Source organism: Drosophila takahashii, chromosome 3L (genome assembly GCF_030179915.1).
Source record: "Drosophila takahashii strain IR98-3 E-12201 chromosome 3L, DtakHiC1v2, whole genome shotgun sequence".
In the NCBI taxonomy this organism is placed as follows: Eukaryota; Metazoa; Arthropoda; class Insecta; order Diptera; family Drosophilidae; genus Drosophila; species Drosophila takahashii.
This window is the reverse complement of record NC_091680.1, coordinates 1,508,290-1,525,638: the sequence shown is the minus strand read 5'-3', so window position 1 is coordinate 1,525,638 and position 17,349 is coordinate 1,508,290. Positions and strand designations below refer to the sequence as shown.

The window sequence follows — 17,349 nt, the reverse complement described above, 5'->3', positions numbered from 1 at the left end:
GAACGGATAAGACCAAGTTAATCAACACTGGACTCTTGAGAAATAATTGACTGGGAATGGTATTTTTTTCTAGGCCAGTTTTTGTTAGGTCGAGTACTAGCCCTTAATAATTATCATATTTGAAGACGGGGACCAAAACAAGGCGAGGAAAAGGATTTAATTCTCAAAAATTTCAAGTAAATGGCCGCTATTTGGAATTTATTTATCGATAAAAAACACGTACGTTTCCTTACGTTATGGGCAATTGGGATTTGGGGGATTTGGGGGATTTTGGGATTTTGCGCATGCAATGGTCACACTGGCGGTGCGAACAAAAAAGCAACAAAAATTTTTAAACAAACAGACCGTTCGGAAAATCGCGGCTTGCCGAAAAAATGAAAAACCCCGCTTAGCGCGCGGAGATTCGCGAATTGCGAGCAACGGTAATTTTGGCCAGGCCATTTTCCCCCTCTAGGGAAAAGCGGAAAAGCCGAGTGGAAAACAAGAGCAGCGCCAGTGAAAAAAATCAATTTGGTGGCAGGCAGAGTGGCAAGAAGAAGAAGAAGAGTCAAGACGCAAGAGAATTGCTTGCGGATGATGATGTGATGATACAGATGTACATATGTATATGTATACATAAAGCTATATATACAATTGGAGTCTGAAGTTTGTGTTCGAATTAAAGGCAATTAAAAATATTTTTAAGTAATAAATGGTCAAGTGTGCGTGTGTGTTGAAAATAGAATTTGCTAGTGTGTGTGTTTGTGCGAGTTTTATTTGATGTTTTTATGTTTGCGTGTGATTTATGACATTTAACGGGAGTACATACATCTGTGTATATACCACATATGTAATGCACCCCCTATGCGTGTGTGTGTGTGTGTTTGTCTGTTTGTATCTCCCTCTCACTCCCACTCGCACGCAAAGTGCCAGGGTGACTGAAGAAAAAAACTCCACTTTTGCAGCTAAAAATAAAGAAAAATACACATAAAGTATGCAAAATACTGTGCAAAATGTGGAAAATCAAGAGAAATACCCATTGCTAATCGGTTTTTATGCTTTTCCATTCATTTTCCACCCACTCTCACAAACAAACAAACACACGTACGAAAAACCGCAACGCAACAACAACTACAACAAAAGAGTGACCATGAAAATGCCAGCGAGAAATTCGCGAAAATCAATGAATAATAAAAGCAGCGGTTCATAATAATAACTAATAATAGAGCTAAAAAGCAAGTGAAATTCGAGGCTGGAATTCGTTATGCTGCAGTGCATCGTATTATTGGATTAAACGGAAAAAAATCGGGTGGTTTAACCCCCCATCTCCCGAGTGTTTAGCCCCCCTTAACCCCCTTGCGCCGAAATGGATGGTCAGCGGGCCAGGGATCTCCTCACCCTCCTGCAGGAGCGGGTCGTCTTCCTCACCGGCGGCAGGGATCGACGCGGCGGACCGCTCCTCTGCTTCCCGGCCACGCCCAGGAGGGATCGACTCAAGCCGGAGGACCTGCGGCGCCTCCTCAGCTACCTGATCAGCATTCCCAGGTGATTAGATATATTGATTTTGCTTAGTACTATTGGTTTCTAATAAGAGGGACTTCTAGTTAAAGGGGTTTGCTAGATCGTTTGGTTATTATAAGAGAAAAGGTGAGAAAAGATCTACTGTCTAGATCAGAAATAATGATTTTACTAAGTACTATTGGTTTCTAATGAGAGGGACTTCAAGTTCAAGGGGTTTTCTAGATCGCTTGGGTCTTATATATTTTAAAAAATATTAGCATACCCAGGTGAGAAAAGATCTACTGTCTATCAGAAATACTGATATTACTTAGTATCTTATAAGACGGACTTTTAGTTCAAGGGGTTTGCTAGATCGTTTGGTTATTATATATTTTAAAAAAGATTAGCCTACCCAGGTGGAAAATGATCTACTGTCTTGATCAGAAAGAATGATTATACTTAGTACTATTGGTTTCTAATGATAGGGAATTCTAGTTCAAGGCGTTTTCCAAAATCGTTTAGTTATTTTATTTTTAAAATATTTATCTTTAGTTTACATGTTATAAATAAGTAACTGATAAAAATAAATGTCATTTCCAACATAAAATCATTGGAAAGCTTTAAGTTCCTTTTATGACGATTAATTATTGTTCACTAATCAGTTAAACTGATAACGACGAAGTAATTTGTTCACCGATTACGTTACCCAGATTAGAATGAAACTGTAATATATATTTGCTAATAAGTAGGGAGGGTGATTCCTTATAAAAGAATTGTGGAACAGGCCCTAACACCGCCCAGTATTTAAACAATTTCGTAAATTTTAATATGCTAATTTATTGTCTTTTCTTGGATTTACCCCACATTAGTCGACATAATCTGTAGCATATGCATTTAGATTTTTTATAGGCATTTTTCGTCACGATGAGGATTTACGACCCAATAGAACCCAAAAAATTCTTGGAAGTTTTAATGATTCACCCAAATCATCTGGCACCTAATCAAATTTTACATATTTAATGGGTATCAAGCATTTGAAAAAGTATATCAGATAGGATGTTTTTCGGCAAAAAGCTAGGAGAAAACATCTTTTACGATTACTATTTGAAGCTGACTGAAGAACCGGTGAATTTTAAAGGCCGACTCCTGGTAAACGGCCTTCAAATTTTCCTTTCGGAAATTTCTCTCATTAAAAAGAAGCTTAAAGTGTTAGTGGGTGGAACTTCGACTACATCATTAGTCAGTAGTCGGTAACATCCAAGTAGGTTTTCCGATACTAATACTTTTTATTATTTCACGTTTCTCTTTATAAAAACGTCCAGCTTAGTTGAGTGCAATTAAAGTTTGTGCTTAAATCGTATTGCATGATGGCCAGGCTTTAGTTTCAATTTGTGTGAATTGAAAACGTCAAGTTCCTATACTAGATATTCATACTGCAATGTTGCCTTTGGCGGCACTAGTCGAAAAGTTCTGCAGCCTCTTGCATTTTGTATTTATTGTACAGTGATCTCTCGATTTTTAAGAAGGTTAAATATAAATGACCAATCCTAATTAAAGAATATGATTTATAATACAAAATAATATATTTTTTTATTTTTATAATATATCTTTTCATTTATAACTTAATAGTGTTTAAAATGTTTCCTTTTATTAATTACTTATATTTATATAATTTAATTTGTTATGAAATAAATGTTAGTATCCTATAGATGTTTTTGTTGAATTTTTTGCAATAAAATATGACTCTTCACGCCTCAATCGAAGTAGGTAATTCCAGCGAATATCTTGAAAATTCGCTTCTGAAGAATCCCAATGCCTTTTAGGGCCGGTTTCTCGAGTCCCTGTCAAAGTCCCTGATAGCTATCTGTTCGAAAAACTTAAATACCAGATAAACTGTTCGTAAAAGCAAATCCGCTTTCTCGACTGCTTTAATTTATCTGAACGAGAAACAATTACAGAGTGCTGTTAACGCACAGAATTGTGCTGTGAAGCGCAAAAAATGGCGTGCTTCGATTATTTCATCAGCTGTTTGGGTATATTTCAAGGGAAAAGTCAGCTGTGATTTCGTTTCTTCTTCTTAGTTGGCTTTGGGAAATCAGCTGTCAGTCTATCGAGCCGAAAACGCTTAACAGGGACTCCGAGTCCCTGTCAAAGTTAGCTCTCACATTTATGCTCGAGAAAGCCAAAATGCCTTAGCAGGGACTTTATCTGTTCGAGAAATGTTAGCCGGCACTCGAGAAACCGGCCCTTAATCCCAAGTTTCATATTACTGGGGACCACTGTACCAGTACAAAGGCAACCCATTGTGTCAGCTGACGTCGCGACATCGCTGGCTGCGCTTCGTTTGCAATTTCGGTAGAGTCGCGACGTCGTCGCCTCACCCGCACCTATATATCGTGTATATATATTCCGAATAGGGGGAGGATACGAGGAAAGAGGGGGTGGTTTAGGGGGAAGCAGCTGCTGCAGCTGCAGTGCCACATTCCACTTGATTTTCCTGTTATAGTCGTCCGCCTGCAGTCGCATTTTTATGAATCATCATCGTCAGACGATTGCAAGAACAGCACGCACATTGTTCTTGCCTCGCCCTCTCTTTCTTCCCTCCTATACCCCTCTCTTTCGCTCCCTGTAGAGCCATCTCTTTCACTACTGACTGCTGCTGCTGTTGACATTGAATCGCAAGAGTGCGGGTCAAAATGGGTGGCATAAGAGGGCAAGAAGTCAAGTCGAGCCAAAAAAGTCATAAAAGTAAACACTTTTAAATAAAAACTAGCAGCAACAAAAGTTGCATAAATCCGTGCGATAAAGAAAGCAGCAAAAGAACCAAGAAGAAACACAGATACAAATATACACACATTCTTATAAATGAACAAAAAACCGGGGACCGGCTTCCAAAGACTTTAAGTTCCAAGCTCAAAGAATGCGAATATTTTTTGCTGCTGCCCCGAACACTAAAAAGAAACCACAACAAAAACCAAAATGAGCCATAAAACAAGAAAGAAAGAAAAGAAAGGGTAATTTGGGCAAGCAGTGGTGCCTCGATAACAATGAACAGCGTGGAGAATTAGCTTTTATGTGATAAAAGTAAGAGTAGAAAGCCATTATTTGGTTGATTAAGGTGAACAATAGTTTAAGGCGATTTTCTTAATTATATTACTCGGGAATTATTTGAATAGATATTAGTAATTAATCAAAAAGGAGTTAGCTTTTTTAAACATTTTTTTAAAGAATTCGTTTTTACTTAAACCTTAAAATAAATTAATTGTACTGTATATTTTTACTTTTTTACATTCAAACAGTACATTAATATATATGAGGAGTAAAGTTTCTTTAGTAAAAACTATTAAATTTTTTTTTGAATTTTTAAACTATTTTTAAAGTGATTGAGAAGTACTTTTTAGGGATATTTTAAGGGATGATTCAGTGCTAAATCTTTAAGAACATTTTCAAGTCAAGATATAAAAATTTATAAATACCCTGAATAAGTTCTTTCGGACCATCAAGTTAATGTACTTTTAACCCAGACTAGAGAATCCCCACAAACTGCCATCGAGATGGCTGCCAACGGCAACAAACTCGGAATGATAATCAGACCCTCGAGTTGATGATGATGGCGACCCGAGATTGCGACACACGACAAGAGTATCTGATGAAAAATAGTATCTGCTGAAGAAGTAGAAAAGCTGAAAAGAAAAAAAAACAGCGTCAGTCAGTCGACACATTCTCCAATCATTGAGAAAAGGGGAGAAACACACGTTCCGCGCTTATTTCAGTCATGCTCATTGGCGCAATCATAGGAAATAACTCAATATTTCAGCCAAATTGAAGAGCTAACAAGTTTTCGCCCAGCCATGAATCACTGAGAGGCGAATATTCCCACGCCCTATCAGCCCATTCAATTGCTATCAGCTATCAGCCGGCTAACAAGCAAAGCATTGTATTATCAGTGTCCCACATTTCAGCGGATCCCCCATCCAGAAACACGGAAAACGGGGAAAAGAACACAAATAATGGAGCTATGGCACAGACACTTCAGGTTCACTTTGGGCCGATAAGCAAATCGACGCTGGAGTCCATATTCCAAATATACAAAATGGTACTGGGGTTCCCTTATCTCATCGCCGCCATCCCATCGACGGAATTTGTGGTCCGTTCTGGCAGCCTGCCCACTGTGCGCTTTATCTGCTCGATTTCTTTATTCTGGGCTCCGCTGGTTCTTTGGCTCTTCGCTGACTTGGTTTTGATTTTTTCATACCCTATCATAGAGTTTTTATATTAGTATCGCCACTTGGTTAATTAGAAATTAATAGATTAATTTCAAAATATTAATAAGAAGCTAATAAAGTTAATAAGTTGAACACTTTTTTAAAAAGAAGAACTTCAAGAATAAGAGTTCTCGGATTCAAGCATAAGCGCTCTCGATTTCAAGACTAAATTATTCCTGATTTTTATCAAATATCTCTCTTTTCGAGACAAAACTCTTCTCCTCTCTTAAAAAGAGCTTTTTATTTTAAGAGTATTTCCCACTTGGTTTTTAATATGAAAAGAATCGTTCTCGAATTCAAGCATAAGCGCTCTTGTTTTCAAGGTTAATTGTTCTTTATTTTAATCAAATAACTCTCTCTTTTCGAGACAAAACACTTCATTTTTTCTTCTTTACATTTTTAAGAGTATTTCCCACTTCGATTTCCTCAGTTTAATTTTCCTTTTTGTTTTGCTTTGCCTTCGTTTATGTTTCGCTTTTGTTTTTATACCCTTGCAGAGGGTATTATAATTTTGGTCAGAAGTTTGTAACGCAGTGAAGGAGACGTTTCCGACCCCATAAAGTATATATATTCTTGATCAGGATCAATAGGGGAGTCGATATAGCCATGTCCGTCTGTCCGTCTGTCCGTCTGTCCGTCTGTCCGTCTGTATGTCTGTTTCAATACCGTTTGCGAGCTCAGTTTAAAAGCTAGCGCCTTGAAACTTTCACAGTCGTCCTAAAACATGTGTACGCAGATCAAGTTTGAAAGCCGACCCGATCGGACGTCTATATCCTATAGCTCCCATAGGAACAATCGGATATAGCTTTCACAAAAATGAAGATATTTCGCTCAGTGTAAGAGCTATTGGCATGAATCTTTCTAAATCGTATTTTTTTGTGCGTACCTTGATCAGGGTAAAAGCGCGTGCCGATCGGACGTCTATATCTTATAGCTCCCATAGGAACAATAGGGTGAAATCGGTCAAAATTTGACGTTTTTCAGGATATTTCGCGCAAAATATTAGCTATTCCCATGAAACTTTCCAAATCGTATTTTTTTGTGCGTACCTTCATTAGGGTAAACGCGCGTGCCGATCGGGCGTCTATATCCTATAGCTCCCATAGGAACAATAGGGTGAAAAATTTTAAAATTTTATTTTTTCAATTATAAAATATTTTGTTGTTTATTAATTCATGTTGCTAGTCTAGTCAAGTTTTAATTCGTAAAATCTGCAAGGGTATTAAAACTTCGGCTTGCCGAAGTTAGCTTCCGTCCTCGTTGTTTATTTGCTTTGGCGTGAAACACTTTTTGTTTATTTCTGCGCCTGCTTGTGCCTTTGTCTCTCGTTTCCCGAGACTCGGCCAAATTGGCAACTGAAGTCAAGGCGGCGTCGTCTTCTTGCTGCTGCTGTCGTCAATGCAAATTCCGTGAATCGAGTGAATCGGGGGAGTTCTCAGCATTTTAGACACGTACATTCCCTGAACTTCCTTTCGGGGGTAGACGTCTACCTACACCCCCGCTCCCTTGACAAAAAGCCTCGGATTTATGGGTTAAATAAACGCTTTTTGATTGGACTTTGTGTTTGGTTTTCTTTTTCGGTCGATTTTGAAATGCGGGCGACACTTTTGCTGTCTCTTCTGTCTCTCAGCTTAAATTTCGATTTTTAATAGCTCGTTTCGAGGGTTTTATTAGTCATCAAAACAAAAGTTGCCCCTGCCTTTCCACGAAAAAAATACACCCAAATATCCAGATATGTTGCACGATAAGAAGTTGCGGAAGGGTTTGGGTTTGAGAACTTTTATGGGGGAGTTCAGCCGCCATTGGGAACATTCTCAAAGACTTTCGTGTTGGAGGTGAGCTTTCTTGAATTTTAAATGCATTCGTAAAGAGACGACGCCTCTTCACTTTCGCATTGTTCTGTTCTTCGGGGGCAAAACCCCTAGAAATGCCCATCAAGCGACCGCACGACATATGTATAAACACGAGAAGATAACGTGGTTAAAACCGGCAACTGAGAACCCAGAACCGGCCGCAATCGGGCCAAGAAATAGCGGCAAAAGCAGAGGGAATAATAGGGGAATAATAGACGGAATCGGAATCGAAGGAGGCGGAGTTGCGCACACATCAATGAAAGAAATATTTATAGTTAATGGAGCGATTAAAATTCAAAAGGAATGCAAATCAGAGCGTTGGGCGGTCGGGCTGTTGTTAGGGGGTTGGGAGAGGTGTGTAGGAAATTATTAGCTGAAATTGGTGTCAGAGCAATAGAAACTACCGACCTCAGACCATAAGAAGAAGCCGTGCTGTCATAATTTATGCAAGCGACGTAAACAGAGCAACGAACCATGAGCGATTCACGACACTCTCACTCACGTACTTTAGGGAAGACGCTTTGGTAGAAGAAAATATTGGACACTGCTATAAAAACCTTTAATTTGGTGTCTGAGACGGGTATACAACAATAAGTAGAAAGTATGAAATATTATGAAAATTTTAAATATTTTAATACTGGGTTAAAAACATTTCTTAGCATTAATGTACTCCACTTTTTAAATATATGGTAAAAATTTAAACTCTGTAGCTTTACTGGATATAGCTTTGCCTTGCTACTTCCCCTTTTGTCGATGATACTTTTATATGTTCTAGATTAGGATACAAGCTCGGCCAATTAAAAATGTGGTATCTCAAAAAATAGAAACAAATTGTAAATCAAGATAAAATCAACTGGCTTGAATTCTGATACCTCAAAATTAATTTAGATTAAATCAAAAATAATAAATTAAATCTTTAACGAATAATTACTAAAGGTAAACAACTTAAAAAGGGAGGAATATAAATTTGTAAAGCCTTTAAAACATTTTAGAGTGTTCTAACAAAATATTTCTATGAGTTGCCAGAATTTTTTTAGTTATTCATTTCCCCCAGTGCACTCTCACCATTGAAAAGTTCTCTTCCGATCGCTCGCTCTCTCTATAACCGAACACACCTTTCACCTGGCTTCTTTCTATTTTGCAGCGACGCCGCCAAGAACCTCGGCTTCACAGTCATCATTGATATGCGCGGCAATGGCAACTGCTCGACCAACGTGAAGACGATATTGAAGGTGCTGCAGGAGCACTTCAGCGCGAATATCCACAACGTGGTGATCATCAAGCCGGACAACTTCTGGCAGAAGCAACGGGCCTCGATCTCCTCGCACAAGTACAAGTTCGAGACGACGACGGTGTCGATTGAATCCCTCAATAAAATCGCCGAAAGTCACCAGTTAACGGGCGATTTCGAGGGCCAGCAGTTGTACGATCATCAGCAGTGGACGGACGCCCGGCTGGCCATCGAGGACTTCTTCTGGCAGGCCGGGGACATGGCCGATCGGATCGACGATCTGCAGGAGGATCTTAATCGCAACGACTTCGCCGAGGACGTGCCGCTGGCCAGGCACGCGATCGATCACCACAACGAGATGCGCAAGAAGATCACCAAGCTGCCCATCGAGGATCTCGACATGCAGGGCAAGAAACTGCTGGCCAAGATCAACGCGATGTCACCGCCAGGTGGTCAGGTGGGTATATCTTTAGGGAATCTTATCAAGAAAGCGCAGTGAACATTTTTAAGGAGTGAAAATATTTAATTTATTAAAAAAAAACTTCTGGAATTTAAAAAGTGATAAAGAGTTGTAGTATACCTAAAAATATATTATTTAATTTTAACACCATTTTCTGGAATTCTAGAAAATCACTCCAATTTTTTAAGCTTTAAATGATAATAAGGTCTTAAAACCATTAACACAAATATTTATGGTGTTTCAGTAAGTGATAAATCTCTGAATCGTTAAGATCTTAACAAAGAACTTCTGTATTCTGTGGAAATCTTACGTATTTGGTTAGGACCAGCACTTCTTCCGTAAATAAAATATGTAAACAAATACAAAAAAGTGTTACGAGATTTTTTTTTTATTTATAAATACATATGTATGCCCATAATAAAGATTTATACAATCAACAGAAAAGTCAATAGCCTTTTTCTAGCATTCACTTTGCCAAAAAGCATCCCAAACATTTCGGTTTATTTTTATGGAAATAGGTTGTTTTGTCTGCCATTGGGTAGAAGAAATTTACATTTATTTTCATTTACATTTAATAAGTTCATTTTTGCTTTATATAAAAAGGTTACTTTTATTTGAGCTCGTAAAAAATCAATCTGACTGAATTATTTAGACATTAATTGCGTAACAATCAAATAAAGTGATATTTTTGCTGTTCAAACGGGTTTATAAATATTTAAAAGCTTAGTTTTTCCCTTTCACTAAAAAAATCGAGTAATAAAAATAAATGTTGCGCTATCAAAAAACATAAATAAAACTTAATTCCCTTTAAATTTTTTTTAAATATTTATAAAAATTGCTTCGGTTATGATTTCACCAATTTTAAACAGCGTTTTCTTGAATTTAAATTGTAGTTACCTGTTAAATCGATTTTTTAATCAATATATTTCCTTTACAGGCCCCCAGCAACTCGGGTGGCTCGGACATGGACTCGGGCACCTCCTCCGCCGGCCAGCAATCTCAGCCCTCGCAGCAATCCCGTTCGGTGGGCGGCAATCCGGACATGTCGGCGGCCGTTAATAAGGCCCTGCGGCAGATCGACCTCATCCACACGGGGCAGGAGAAGCTGCTGATGCTGTGGCAGCACAAGAAGGTGAAGCTGGACCAGTGCTTCCAGTGGCGCCTGTTCGAGCAGGACTGCGAGAAGATGTTCGACTGGATCCTGCACAACCGCGATGTGTTCCAGATGAGCTACGTGGAGATCGGGCACAACTACTCGGTGGCCAAGTCGCTGCAGGATGAGCACCAGAAGTTCGCGGTGGCCTCCATGAATGTGTCGGTGAATATCGACAGGATTTTGGCCGTGGCAGCTCGTCTGATCGAAAGTCAGCACTATGCAGCTCAGCATATTAAGACTTTGGCCCAGCGATTGGATCGAACTTGGAAGGATTTCGCCGCGGGTTTGGACGAGCGAACTGCCGTGCTGCAGTTGAGCGTGCTGTTCCATCACAAGGCGGAGCAGTATTGCAATAGCGTGGCCAGTTGGGCAGCCGCCTGCCAGGCCTCGCAGCCGCTGCCCTCGGATATCCAGAGCCTGGAGACGGCCATCCGCACGCATCAGTCCCTCTACGAAGCCATGTGCCAGGCCTACACGGAGGTTCACTCGACCAGCAAGAAGCTGCTGTATCAGCTGGACCACCTGGTGCAGGTCTGCAATCAGCCGCCGCCTCCCGGAGTCCCGGATCATCGAAAGAACAGCAATGGGGGTAGCTTTAACAAGTACGAGAGACAGAATCCGGCGGCGGACTACAGCGAGGGAGCCAGTCATGTGCTGGCTGTGATTCACCAGATTCTGGGACACCATCGCACGCTGGAGGCCAAGTGGCATCAGGAGAGGCTGCGATTGCATCAGACTTTAGCGCTCAGACTCTTCCAAGAAGACGTGAAGCAAGTCCTTGATTGGTTGAAGAATCACGGCGAAGTTTTCCTCAGGAAGAACACGGGCATAGGCAGGAATTTCCACAAGGCCCGTGTTTATCAGACCTCGCACGATAACTTTGAGAATGTGGCCCAGAATACGTATAGCAATGCCCAGAAACTGCTAGCTGCCGCGGATGAGTTGGCCAGAAGTGGCGAGGCGGATCCCAATGAGATATATTCCGTGGCCCGGGAGTTGGAACTCCAGGTGGGCAGTTTTGCTGAGAGAGTAGAGCAGCGGAGACGCCGCCTGGAGATGGCTGTTATATTCTACACCCACGAAAAGGATGTGACCGCCTGGATAGATAAGTTACGAACCGATGTGAGCACGGATGAGACGCGTTTGTCCCAGGAAAACCTCGAGGGCATCGAACGCATATTGCAGCAATATCAGCGGGATCAGCAGGAGAGCTCCGTGAACGTTTGCCTTACGACCATCGCCCAGGGCGAGGCGCTGCTGCAGGAGATGCGATCGCTGGAGTATGCCGACAATACGGGCTCCATTGCTGCTTTGGAGGCCACGCTCGAGAAGCTGAGCAAGCAGAAGCTGGAGCTGGAGGAGCTCTGGTCCGCCCGCAAGTTCCGCGCCGATCTCATCCTGCGCCTGCGCTACTTCGAGCGCGATGCCATGGAGCTGTCCTCGCAGCTGGAGATCTGGTCCGAGGAGCTCCAGCACGCCGACCTCTCGCGGGACTATCAGAAGGCCGAGCAGCTCATCCGGATGCACAACGAATCGGTGACGGACATACAGAACGCCACCTACGAGGTGCTGCAGCAAGGCCAGGATCTGCTGCAGCTCTTCGAGAACGCTGGCTTCATCTCCATGGCGGATGCCACGCACACGGCTCAGGCTAGGATTGAGTATCTGCTGGACTTCTTGCGGGAGCGTGAAATCGATCTGGAGGAGATGAGCGAGGCCAAGAGGGCCAAGCTCGAGCAAGCTGTGCAGCTGTGTCAATTCCAGAACGATGCCAACCAGGTGATCTCGTGGATCCGCAATGGAGAGGCCATGCTGGTGGCCAGCTTCGTCACGCCCAACAGCCTGCAGGAGGCCGAGCAGCTGCGCAAGGGTCACGAGCAGTTTCAGGTATGATTTGGGGATAAATCTCATATTTCTTCTGTCCGTCCGTATGTCCTTTTGTCCGTTTCTACGCAAACTACAAACTAGTCTCTCAGTTTTTGAGCTATCGGGATGAAACTTTCCTAAAAGTCTTCTTTCTATTGCAGTTAGCATATATATAGTTTCAGGTGGGATTTGGGGATATATCTCATCTTTTGTCTGTCCGTCTTCCGTCTGTCCGTCTATATCCTATAGCTTCCATAGAAAAGATAAAAAAAAAATGTAAAAAAAATCTAGCTTCAATGTTTTTTTTATATATTACTTTCTACTCTATTATTTTTAAACAATTTTTAAATTTCGAATTAAATCATATAGCTGCCATAGGAACGATCGGAAAATTAATGGGAAAATAATAGGAAATAAATTATAGATTCTTTGGTTTTCATTGTATTCTCTTCTACTTTAGGATATGACTTTTTTTAATGTTTCAGAATTTTGAAATTACTTTAACAAGTAACTAACGACTATATTTTATAGCTGCCATAGGAAGGATAGAAAAATAATTAAGATTTTTGCGATTTTTAAATTAATAGGAATGATCTGCAAGGTTATATATTAATATTTTGTTTCCCCTGCAGATTGCCATTGAGAAGACGCACACTTCGGCGGTGCAGGTGAAGTACCGCGCAGATGCCCTGATCAATGCCAACCACTATGACCCGCAGTCCATCAGGGAAATCAGCGACGATGTCACGAAGAAGTGGCAGCAACTGGTGACCTACGCGGAGGAGCGTCACAAACTGGTCACCGCCTCGATAAACTTCTACAAGACAGCCGAGCAGGTGTGCTCGGTTTTGGATAGTTTGGAGCGGGAGTACAAGCGCGAGGACGACTGGTGCGGCGGTGGTGGAGGCAGCGACAAGGCCCAGACCATTGTGCAGTTGATCTCGAAGCATCAGGAGCAGAAGGAGGCGTTCCTCAAGGCCTGCACCTTGGCGCGTCGCACGGCGGAGACCTTCCTGAAGTACGCCAACCGGTCGCAGCAGTGCTATCAGTACAAGGGCAACTGCGAGGCGCACGTGAAGAGCAAGCTGGACAAGCTGTTGACGCAGGAGAATCAGGTACTCGACTACTGGACGCTGCGCAAGAAATCCCTCGATCAGTGCCAGCAGTTTGTTCTGTTCGAGAGGAGTGCCAAGCAGGCCATCGAATGGATTCACAACACCGGAGAGGCGTACCTCTCGTCGCGTTCCAATTTGGTGGGCATCAGCAAGGAGGAAACGGAGGGATTGCTCAAGGAGCACAATGAATTCCGCAGCACGGCGAAGGAGACGCGCGAGAGGGTGAAGCTTCTCATCCAATTGGCCGATAGTCTGGTGGAGAAGGGTCATGCCCACGCGAGCGATATCAAGCAGTGGGTGGCGTCGGTGGATCAGCGGTACAAGGACTTTAGCAACCGCATGGACAGCTACTGCGAGCAGCTGGAGAAATCGCTGGGCATGTCCCAGCAGCAGTTGCTCCTGGGCTCCGATGGCAACAGCTCGATCAGCTCCTCCTCCGGCGTGAGCAGCGGCGATCGGCACTCGGATCCCACGCTGGAGGCCAAGCTGAACAGCAGCAGCAAGGAGAACAAGGAGATCAACGAGGAGAAGCGCAAGTCGGCGAGGAGGAAAGAGTTCATTATGGCGGAGCTAATGCAAACGGAGAGGGCGTATGTGAATGATTTGGCCACCTGCATCAAGTGTTTCCTGGAGGAATTCCGGGCAGGAAGGAACCTACCCCCTGCCCTCATTGGCCAAGAAGATGTGATATTCGGCAACATCAGGGAAATCCATCACTTCCATCAGAAGATTTTCCTGCGAGAGCTGGAGAAATACGAAACGATGCCCGAGGACGTGGGCCATTGCTTCGTGACCTGGGCCTCCAAGTTCGACATGTACGTGCACTACTGCAAGAACAAGCCCACATCGAACAACCTACTAGTCCAGCACGGCGGCAGCTTCTTCGAGGAGGTGCAGCGGCGCCTGGAGGTCGATCATCCGTTGCCCGCCTATCTCATCAAGCCGGTGCAGAGAATCACCAAGTACCAGCTGCTACTCAAGGATCTGCTCTCCTGCTGCGAGGAGAGCCACGGCGAAATTAAGGAGGGCCTCGAGGTGATGCTCAACGTGCCCAAGAAGGCCAACGATGCCATGCATCTGTCGCTGCTGGAAAACTGTGATGTCTCCGTGGACAAACTGGGCGAGGTTGTGCTGCAGGATGCCTTCCAGGCGTGGGACACCAAGCAAATCATCCGCAAGGGCCGCGAGCGGCGGGTCTTCCTCTTCGAAATGTATCTGCTGTTCGCCAAGGAGGTCAAGGAGTCGAGCGTAGTCAAGTATCAGTTCAAGAGCAAGCTCATGACCACCGACATGGGCATCACGGAGCACATCGAGGGCGACGAGACCAAGTTCGCCGTGTGGACGGGTCGGTCGCCCATGCTCTCCGATTGCAGGATCGTTTTGAAGGCAACGAGCTTGGAAACCAAGCAGGTTAGTGCCGGGATATATATTCTATAATTTATATTAAGTCCTTTATATAATCTTTCAGATTTGGGTAAAGAAACTGCGTGAAGTGATGCAGGAGACTTGCTTCTCGGGCACCTCATTGACCCTGCCCAAGTCGCCCGCCAAACACTCGGGCTCCTCGCAAAGATCCTCGCGGGATCTGGACGAACAGCTCACGGAGAACGATCATGATCGCTGCTCTCTGGCTAGTTTCGGATCGGGTAATACCACAGATAGTGATAATAAGGTGAGTTTACAATTGGTTTTCTTAATAACATTTTTAAGGGATTTTAAATATAATGATTATAATATGGACTTTGAAAATTATATCCCAAATTGTTTTATAATATTGAATTAATAATAAGTATCATATTAAAATTTAAAAGAAGTCTTAAACTCAATTAAATTTTGGATTTTCCTAATAACATTTTTAAGGGATTTTAAATATAACGAATATTATATGGTTTTCGTTATTATTATTAAATTAATAATAAGTATTATATTTAGTTTCAAATAGAGTCTTAAAATGAAACTATTCATTGGATATTCCTAATAACACTTTTAAGGGATTTAAAATTGTTATTATAATAATTGCTATATCAGTTTTAAAAGAAGTCTTAAAATGTATAGTCAGTTCCTAAAAATGTGATTTCCAAATAATGTGGAGTACTCCCATTATTCCGCTTGTGCTTTTATTCCCAGTGAATTTTCCCCCTATTTGCCAGGTAGCTTTAAGCTTTCCCTTCAGTCCTACCTCACAGGGAAACAGCTTGCACCCCATCATCCCCATCATCCAACACATCAATCTCTCCCCAGAATTCCCAGATTCCGCTGCCATTGGCCAGCTGAACTAGTTTTCCCACTCGCCAGGACGCTCGGATCCGTTCGGTTCGGAGTCCTGCAACATGTTTAAAATTCATAGCAGGGCTTAATGAGATTTTCCTCGCTGGTGCGTGGAACTCTTCGGGCTCCCAGTTCAGCAGCATCCGTCGTCTGTATGTTGCAGGTCGAGTGTGTGCTGGATTATATATGACTGCTTTTAGCGCTGTTTCGTTACATTTGCTTAATGTAAATTTTATGTGACACTTCTTTATAGTTAGGTCTGTCTGTCGACGGCCCGCGTCTTCTTCAGCTGTCAGCGGGCCGCACTTTCGGCATTCCGCGATTCCCGAACAGATTTCTACGCACACTAAAGCTAAAGGAGCGCAGATTTCGAGCGGTTTTACGACCGACATTACCGTTTGTCTTATGTGCCGGAGGTCGCCGAGGTTAAGGGTTTCACTTTGCGCTAGTTTTTTATGTATGCCTTCAGGATCTATCCAACACTTAGCCACTATTTTCAGTGTTTATTGCTAGCTAATTATATTTTATGGTGGCTATAGGATGGTACAGGATAGGAGAGAATTTTAATAATTAATATTATACCAAAAACAAAATATCTATAGAGATAATAAATAAATATTAAAGTCAGGAACAATACTTTCTTTTTTTTTTAATTTTAAACGGACTATTTTTAGTATTTTACTGAATTCCCTTTTTATAATTCCCAGATATATCGGGCATACTAAAAATTCTTGATATAATAAGCTTGACTCAGAAATTACTAATAAAAGGTTCTGTTTATTGTGGGTTATAAATGAGGTTCTTTGTTGTGTAATACTCATGATTACTAAATTTCTTAAATATTTAATACCCTAATACCTTTTTTTATATTATGTTGGGTGTTTTAATATTTTTTAAAAATATTCATTCACCGTTTAAACAAGAAATTAATCAAAATTACAGGGAAAATGAAATTCCCGCCCATTCAAAAAAGCAAATACCCCAACAATAACAAAGAGAGGGAAAGCTTTTCGGCGCTCTCTGAGTTTCCGTGGAAAGCTTTTCGGTTTTCTTTTCGCCCATTTGAACCCCCCTTGTGGGCAGTGGGTTAAGGCAATTGCCATTGCGAATGTTTTCGGTGCGTTCGTCGTGGCTGCGTGAGTTCGTGGATTCGCGTGGATTCGTGTGGGGCAGCAGTTGCTCCAGTTGCTCCGCAGAGTTTCAGCCAAGAGGTTCGTTCGCTCACCGCCGCCGGGTTGCTCGGGTTTTCATCAGTTTTCCTCTCGGATTTTCCACCGCCTGCTGCCTGCAGATGCGCGCCGCCCGGCCAAAAAGCCAATCGCAGCAGCAGCGGCAGCATCTCCTCTTCTCTGAAACTCTGAAACTGCACTTATATATTCTCCTTTCGCTTCGAGTGAACCGACTTCAGAGGAGCAAGTAGCGCAGCAACCATAAATTGTATGAAGAAAATCAAGCACCTTCCCGCGTGTCAAGTGATTGAAAATCGCCCATAATCACAGTGATAAGAACAACCATGATAGCAAACAGCACCGCACTATAAAGATAAAGAATCTCAACCACACAATCTCCCCTTCAAAAATAAAAGAAAGTCAGCTGCTCGCGCAAAAAGTACAAACAAATATTTAAAACCCCAAAAAATTAAACAATGCTTAAAAA

The 17,349-nt window shown here is 42.3% G+C and overlaps 1 protein-coding gene across 1 annotated transcript in view; it reads left to right on the top strand.

The window, feature by feature from the left end:
• The first annotated feature begins 286 nt into the window (after positions 1–286).
• trio (trio Rho guanine nucleotide exchange factor) overlaps positions 287–17,349 on the top strand; it is a 49,958-nt gene continuing 32,895 nt past the window's right edge. The window contains exons 1-6 of the mRNA XM_017138670.3: positions 287–422; positions 1,123–1,524; positions 8,742–9,285; positions 10,226–12,331; positions 12,943–14,835; positions 14,894–15,097. Of these exons, the coding sequence (XP_016994159.3) occupies positions 1,346–1,524; positions 8,742–9,285; positions 10,226–12,331; positions 12,943–14,835; positions 14,894–15,097 (4,926 nt within the window). The 5' untranslated portion in view covers positions 287–422; positions 1,123–1,345. The remainder of the gene's footprint in view (positions 423–1,122; positions 1,525–8,741; positions 9,286–10,225; positions 12,332–12,942; positions 14,836–14,893; positions 15,098–17,349) is intronic.